General features: G+C 32.3%; 1 protein-coding gene across 3 annotated transcripts; it reads left to right on the plus strand.

The window, feature by feature from the left end:
* Window positions 1-3,867: 3,867 nt before the first annotated feature.
* Window positions 3,868-8,236, plus strand: LOC129315553 (YTH domain-containing protein ECT3). 3 transcript variants are annotated; one of them, XM_054959344.1, is made up of 9 exons: window positions 3,868-4,363; window positions 4,532-4,602; window positions 4,877-5,039; window positions 5,141-5,217; window positions 5,741-6,187; window positions 6,295-6,831; window positions 6,959-7,171; window positions 7,278-7,430; window positions 7,803-8,236. In XM_054959344.1, exons 1-9 carry the CDS (start codon window positions 4,342-4,344, stop codon window positions 7,836-7,838), a joined length of 1,719 nt encoding a protein of 572 aa, XP_054815319.1. In that variant the 5' UTR covers window positions 3,868-4,341; the 3' UTR covers window positions 7,839-8,236. The 3 variants fall into 3 exon arrangements, with proteins under 3 accessions (XP_054815319.1, XP_054815320.1, XP_054815318.1); XM_054959345.1 differs by having other exon boundaries at window positions 7,806-8,236; XM_054959343.1 differs by lacking the exon at window positions 7,803-8,236 and having other exon boundaries at window positions 7,278-7,769.
* The last annotated feature ends 146 nt before the right edge of the window (window positions 8,237-8,382 follow it).

The following is an 8,382-nucleotide window of genomic DNA, read 5'->3' on the forward strand; positions in this document are numbered from 1 at the left end:
GAAAGTAACTTAGTAAATAAAAATTATGTAAACAAGATAAGGTTGCGGATTAGGTCAAGATTCCTTTCCCACTAATTTTTTTTTAAGAAAATAAATAAATAAATAAATATTAAAGCAAATGGTTTGTCCTTTGTGTTAACTGGTGTTTGCCTCCACTAGCAGTGAGTTAGGATTTGGAACTCTATCAAAAGCAAATAATTATAAGCCACTAATTTATCATGTGAGTGTGTGAGAGAAATATAGTACACTAGCACTGAGAAAAACTAAAGAATTACTTCAAGAAAGTAATAAAACATTGAATGCAAATATAATTGCCTGTACAAGGAGACATTACTCAAAAATGAAAAAAAATATATATAAAAAAAAAAAAGCACACGCACTTGCATTTGTTGGCATGCACTACCGGACCATATATACCTTTTGTTTTTATTTATTTATTTTTGAACATTGATGGATTCTATAGAATTATTAATAAATTACTTCATAATATTATAGGACTTATTATTTCAATATTCTAAATTTATTAAAAACTTATTTCTTAAATTAATATATTATACATGTTACTTTTTCATCTTGAAGGAGGCAGTTACTTTTAGAGGCAAACATGTGTTTTTTTTTTTAATCATTACAGTTAAGGCTGGCTTGGTTTAATTGACAAGATAACTATATTTGTATTAATTTAATTATAGATTTTAAGTTTGAATTTAAAAAATATAATAATTTCAATGATAGAACTTTTACTTGAAAGGATCTTATACCAATTCAATCTAAATTAGTCTTAACTTTATCAAAGTTTTTTTTACTCGATGTGAGACATATTTAAAATATTGGGTGCTCAATGTTTAAAAAATTAAAAAGGGTAAAAAATTGATAAAAAGACCTAAACAGGCAAACTCTTAGAGGCCCTTATTTTAATTTTGAAATTTTCCGAGATTCACAAATCAAATTTCGTGGAAATTATAGTTTATGTCTCTGCCGCACAAAGCACACGACCGTTAGTGTTCTCTCTCTGTCTCTCAACCCTCACCGCCTCAACTGTCTCCCCAATCTGATATGTGCCTTTCTCTCAAGTCTCATCTTTCACTTCCATGATCCCTTTGGAAATGTGAGTTGTGATTTGAATTATAAGTAATTGTAAATGTTTGTACTTCAAATTGTTATTTGTTTTGTGCCCAATCGGAGCCCTTATTAAGCCTTGAACCTTAAACAGTTGACTTTTATCCATCTTCCACTTTAGTTACAACTTTTTTAAGGAAAAATACTTTGGATGAAGGCAATTATAAATTAACACACAACTTTTATTAATGTTCACTGTACTGAGCCAAACCTGGTCAATATTTCTTTTAAAAAAATAATAAAATGTCTTTAAAATATATAAATAATAATTTTATCTCTCGAAATGTCATAATTCTCCTAAAGTTAGTAGAGACTTTTCTATAATATTCACAATATTTTTTTTATATTCGTAACAATGCAATATCAAATTATAACTTTACATATTAATTTCTTATTTGCTGTTGCATTGTTATGAATATAAGAAAAAAGTTGTGAATATTTAAATAAAATTTGTGAATCATTTATTTTTAACAAAGATAATTTAATAATTTATATAAATTTATTAATGATAAAATTTTTTTAAAACTTAAAAAAATTATGATATTTTGAGAGATAAAATTATTATTTATATATTTTAAAAATATTTTATTATTATTTTTTCTATTTCTTTACTTAGCTGCATGAAACATAAAAGAAGTTTCCTTGTCTTTTTGACTATAGTCGGATCAAGAGTATGTTTTGTTGATAGTGGAGATTAATATCTTCTAGACTAAGAGGATAAACGATAGATCTCTTCAATTAAGTATGCTACATGTACAAGCAATTATAAATAAAACTCCCAATTACATATTTAAAGGACAAGAGTTCTTATCACTCAATTTAATGACACTGATTTTGTTTTTTCTGGGCCTTGATATTGAGGTTGATATTTTCAAGAGAATGTGAGTCAATAAAATTCTTGAGACAACGCTATTATTATGATTTAAACCGAAAGCTTATTATTTAATAATGTCAATTTTCCCTTTAACGTGTTGATGCAACTTTTATTAATTGATAAATAATTAGTAGTGGATCCACCTAAGAGGTAAAAATAAAAGGAAAATATCCATCAAAAAATAGAATGAGATTAATTTTAGAATAAATTCTAATCTTTCTAATATTAAAAAAATAGTATTATTATCATTCATGTATTCATGAATAAACAATTTCCTCGTTAAAAAATTTCCATTTAAAATTTAAATTAGATTTTTTTGGCATTATATAATTAAATCAGATTATTGAGTAATCTATATTACTAATTAATTGTATATCGAAGTTATTATATTATATTATTTTGTAGAAGTAATTTTGATTTTCCCCCTTAAATTAAGAAATGATAAAAAGGGTACATTCAAATAACCACATTATTAGAATTTTATTTCTATTCTTTGATCTACATTGTTAATTATTAAAAAGAAAGAAGCCCCGCATCAATCGGAGCATCAAAGGCTAACATATGCAAGTAACGTATCCTAGCAAACTATAGAAGTTTGAAATGATTATATAATTGTATAATATATTATATGCAATATCATATGCCCTTGCAGTTTGTCTTAATCATGTGCCCCTGTATAAGACAATCTATCAAATAAATACACATATTGTAATTTGAGAGCCTTTTCCCTCGTTGGCCAAAAAGGAAACAGAAAAAGAGAAACTTTTCTTCCAACTCTAGGTAATTATCAATGCTTTAAAATTATATCTTTTATCAATTAAAATTAAAAAAAATCACAAACCCTCACATCAAATTCAAAATAAATTTATGAGTAATTAATAATATTGATTTAAATAATTCAACTAAGAGGCACTTGATTTATCTCATCAAGAGAATTAAATTATCTTATTTTTAAGTTTTAAGTTTAAGTCTTGAAATATATTTTCAGACATTCTCAAGATACTTTTATAGTTTCCATTGGTTAAAGAAGGGCAAATCATATCTTTAACTCTTTAACTTTATTTTATATAAAAGTTTTAATTCATTTTCTTACCCTTTTTAATTTATTTTTTTAATTTTGTGAAATATCTTTTTAACCATTTAACTCTAACATGATTGATCACAAATGATTATTTTTTTATGTAAATTATTATTTTTTTAAATTAACCTAATATGTTAATATTTAAAAATAGTTTGTCAATATTTAAAATTAAAATGTAAAAATATTTTTATGATAAAATTAATGGTGTTAAAGTTAAAAAACTTAAAATATATTTTATAAAATTAAAGAATTAAAGTAAAATTTTGAATAAAATTGAAGAACTAAAGATATATTTTAGTTGTTAAAAAAAATTAAGTGATTCAATGATTATTTCATTTGAGTAAGATCTAGAGCTCAAATTACGAAAAACATTGTTCTTAAACTCAACACTCATCCGATTTAATCAGGCTTAATTTAAATTAATACAATGTTCCATATCTTTTAAATATTTTTTGAGTAATTATATTAAGTTATATTTTATTGTTTTATTTTCTTGTTACGACAACCATGCAATGTTGGGGTTATTGTTTTGATTAATATAGAAACATTAATTAATCAAAATTACTATTGCAAGTTAAGACATCGTTAAGACAAAGAAGCAAGAAAAGGAAAGCCGTTTCTGTTTTTGGTTCTTGTTTTCATCGGACGGATGGGATTGAAATTAGTGACCCTTAAAAATACAATATAATTATAAAAGTTTAAAACATTTTTTAATTTAAATAAATAATAATAACGTGGAGCGTTCTCCACCGTCTCTTTTTTCTATTTTATGAGATGCCAATTTCTTCTCCTCCCTCCTCCTCTGTGTATGCATGTCTTCTTTTCTCGCCCCTCTCTTTGATTCTCTTTCTTTCTTTTTTGGAGGCTCCTTTAAATAGGCTCTCTTTTCGACGCCATATCCTTCGAGAAAACAACTCATAATCTTTTGAAGGATATCGACGGAGGCTTAGAGAGTGGTTCTCGGCGTTTCCGCATCTCCGATTTAGGCGGCAATTGGATATTTCTGCTTGTTTTTCTCGGGGCCCTGAAATCTCGAGAGCAAAAGTAGAAAAAGAGAAGGAAGAGGAAAAAAAAAAAAATCTAGACCTAGGATTTGTTTGTCTGAAAATTTCTTGTTTTTCTTTTTCAAGGGCAAGAAAGTTTCGAGTTGTTTTCTTTATGTGGAGGACCTGATTGGAGCGGAGCTTTGCTGTGTCAAGTAAATTAGATTAAGCGATACAAGGATTTTGGTTGGAATTGTGGAGCTGAGATTCTGTTGAGTATCTATTCAATGGCTGCTCAATTGCAAAAAAGTATTCCCTCTTCTACTCTGCTAAGTTCTTGTGCATTTATGAATCTAGTTCTTGTGGTTGGTAGAGTGAATGGATACTTATTTCCAATTTTGCTCTGCTAAACAGAAAGAAAAAGGAGGTAAAGAAATCACGATTTTTAATTGGTTGATTTTTCTGCTCTTTTGACAGCTGCAGATGAAATGAAGCGGAAGAAGCTTCACGTTGAAGCTTCCCCTGCCGAGCTCACCAGTTCCAATCTGGTAATTCCTATTTTACTTCTTATCCGTTTTTTTCTGGGTCACGTGATTATTCTTTTCTATTTCTGTCACGCGATGTACAAGACTGTATAGTAAGGGAATGTGTAAAGTATGACTTGACTATGGATTTCAGAATTTCCTATATATATATATATTATTGTTTTTTCTTTTCTCCTTTTTTCATATTAATCACGATAATCATAATCATGACGTTCTTATTCTTGTCATTGTAGATCGATTGACATGCTTATCTGGAATTTTGGATATGTATTTTCAGGTTCCATCCAAGCGTGCAAATTCCCCATCTGATGCAACTTCATGTATATCATCTGTGGGGGAGGCCCCAGGTAGCGTTAAAGGAGACGTGGATCAGGAGCACTTGGTTACAGATCAAGGTGTTCAATACCCTGCCAGTGGCTTTTATGGATACTACTATCCAGGTTTGTTGCTACTGATTGAAGATGCCGTGCTAATTCTCCTCTCTTCTTTTGATTAATTGTATATTTTTGTATTTTCACACCTTACGTTAGAACAATCACAGGTTATGGCGGTTCCTATGGAGATATAGACAATCAAGGGTACTATGTAGGTGCTGATGCAGGGGAACTCCAATATCCTGTGAGTCTTTTGAGCTGATTCAAGGACGGTTGACTCTCTTTTCTCTGTGGTTGGCCATTTCTATCTCTAGTCCAATTAGGTCATCGGGCAAATTTAAGTTGTTTGTTATGGATATTCAAGATAGAATAAAACTTTGGACAATGATTATGCTTATTTATCAGCATTTGCACTATATTAGATCATTTTGAAGTGAACACTAAAGAGTACCAACGAGCTCGTGGCTCAACTGCTAAGGGGTTGTACTAGCTTAACTAGTGGTTTTGAATTTGAGTCCCAAGTATGTAATTGTGTTAAAATATTCATTGGGAGAGCTTTGCTGTCAATGTGATCCTACCCAGTTCGGCCATGAATAATCGGTAATTGTATTTAAAAAAAAAAAAGAAGTAAACACTGAAGAGGGGTATTTTGTATTTGTGAGTCATTTTTCTGAAATGAAGTTCAAATTCATGTGCATACATTTGAAAAATAAATCACTTGCAAGTAGTGTTTCTATACGAATTTACCTTTTTGTTGCTTTATTTAGGTCATGCAAGCAGATAATGGATCTTATGTGTATCTCATGCCAGGATATCAGACTGGCTACTCTTCGTACTTTCCTGTGAGTACAATTGGTGCAGATCAGCAGTATGTTGGTCATATGTATCCTCATGGCTCCATCTTTGAACAACCAATTGCTTCACCTGGGTATTATTCAGCTCCTCTGTCATATGGGGATCTTGTGCCAGTGCCCTACTCATTTGATTCATATCCAACTACACAAGATGGATTGCACGCAAATGCTTATAGCGAATTGGCTGGAAAACCAATTGGGAAACCTAATTTATCCTCCCAAAGTCATTCTGGCAGTCTTGCATCAAAGCCCGTGTCTCATTCTAGCTTGAGCCACCCATTGGAAGTAAAGAGTTCTGCACCATTAAAAGATGTCTCTTCTGGTCTTGCTAAGCGTAACCAGATAAAACCATTAAACAAGGTTCATTTCTTTCTTTTCTGTTCTTTTTCTTTTCTGGGTTAGTAACCTTCTGCCTTGTGTTTAGTATCTACTCAAGACTATTCTGATGATTTTGTGATGTTTCTCAGGCACCGGTTGGTGGTGCAATCCTTCATTCAGATGTAATTGCAAAGGGCTGCTTGCCTATTACCAAGTTTCCGACATACAATCAAGGAAAGAGTGGACTACTCTATTCAAACAACTTGCTTAATGTGAAATCGAACACCAAGGGTTGGGTTGGCACAGAAAAGTATAAATGGAGAAGCAAGGTCAGTGGTTCAATTGATGAGCAGAATTATGGTCCTAGAACAGTTAATGCCAAAGGTACATTAATGTCTGGAGGTATTCCTGCTGGAACCCTGGCCACAGATGGGAGTGGAAATGGCCAGAAAAACTCTTTGGTCAGGATGGATCAATATAACCTTCCTGATTTCCCAACTAAGTATGATCATGCATTTTTCTTTGTCATCAAATCATACAGTGAAGACGATATTCATAAGAGCATTAAATACAATGTGTGGGCTAGTACTCCTAACGGGAATAAGAGGTTAGATGCCGCATACCAGGAAGCACAAAAGCCGTTGGCAGAGAAAGGAAGCAAGTGCCCAGTGTTCCTTTACTTTTCGGTATGATTTGGAGCTCATCCTGTTTCCTCCAAAAACACTCAAGACAGTACTCCTCTATGTTCTATAACTTTTTTGAGGTTAATAATTTTAAGTTCTAGTTTTTTGCTGATATCTATTTTGACTTCAGGTCAATGCCAGTGGTCAGTTTTGTGGAGTAGCTGAGATGATTGGACGAGTTGATTTCAACAAAAATATGGATTTCTGGCAACAGGATAAATGGAGTGGATATTTCCCCGTAAAATGGCATATTATAAAGGATGTCCCAAATCCTCAGCTACGACATATAATACTCGAGAATAATGACAACAAGCCCGTGACAAATAGCAGAGACACGCAAGAGGTCTGTCACTGCTATGGGGATCACATATTGTTCAGGGAAAAGTTTCTTTGTTATACGCATTCTTTGCTTTCTTCCCTTCGTTTATTGTTATCTTGCATTTATTCAGGTGTATTATCCCCAAGGTATTGAAATGCTTAGCATATTTAAGAACTTCGTGGCTAGGACTTCCATATTGGATGACTTTGAATTTTATGAAAGCCGTCAGAAGGTCATGCAAGAGAAGAAAGTAAGACAGCATATGCCTATTTCCAATGAACAGGTTTGTTTCGTCCGCTTCTATTTTATTCTAAGGCTATTAGCAATTATACAACGCAATGATTCCCATATTACCATGTTGATGTCGGCATCTTTGAGTGCATGTGCATGTGACAATGGGACCACACTGGCATAATTGCAATTGAAGGATCTGGATTCTTTTGCAATATCTGTTGTATTGCTAGTTGATAGAGATGCTGCTTAAAGAATTGATTTGGAATGAAGAAATCGATAATCAAATAACCCTTCGGACTTCAGAGCATGTGTTTTGTTGTGATTCTTTATTCTTGACTTAGCACATCCTATCTCATCACAGTTTATTGTAAGTTGAGAGATGCTTTGGTCTCTTACTGTTTTTTATATACTTTGTTGGCAGCAGATAGATCAATTATCAACTGCTTTGGGTCAGTAGACATATCCGGTGTGAAGAGCGCCGAGGATCCCAAGGTGGTTGAGCAAGTGAAGGACTGAAGAGAATGTTAGCCTGATTCTTTTCCTGGAAAGCATCGGGCACCGCCGCTGGCAATGATTGCTGCAGTAGCCGACACTGCCACATGGAAGAAAAGAGCTCAAGGATTTTGATTTCAGCGAAGTGCTGTTGGTTTGGAACGGAGGGGAATAATTCACCTGGGGAAGTGGTGGCCAAATTCCTCTACGAACAGAGGAAGGGGATGGGAGACATTCTGATTGCAGTTCAGAGGGTACCAAGATGATCAATTGTCATTTACTTGCTTTCAAATTGTTTTTAATGTTTTACAATTTCCCTTCAGTTTGGGAATTTAGTTCAATATAATGAATGATTAGTTTTAAGTCCTCGATGATCAGACACAAGTCATGACCTTCAACGAAAAACAGTGAAAAGTTGATAAAATTTGGAAACAACTTCAACACGCAGGGTAACCATCATATAAATATATAATGAAGATAGGAGGGCAATCACCGCCATAGTTACACAA

The sequence above is a fragment of the Prosopis cineraria genome, unplaced genomic scaffold, assembly GCF_029017545.1.
Source record: "Prosopis cineraria cultivar Desert tree isolate PC_DT_omini unplaced genomic scaffold, ASM2901754v1 PC7, whole genome shotgun sequence".
In the NCBI taxonomy this organism is placed as follows: Eukaryota; Viridiplantae; Streptophyta; class Magnoliopsida; order Fabales; family Fabaceae; genus Prosopis; species Prosopis cineraria.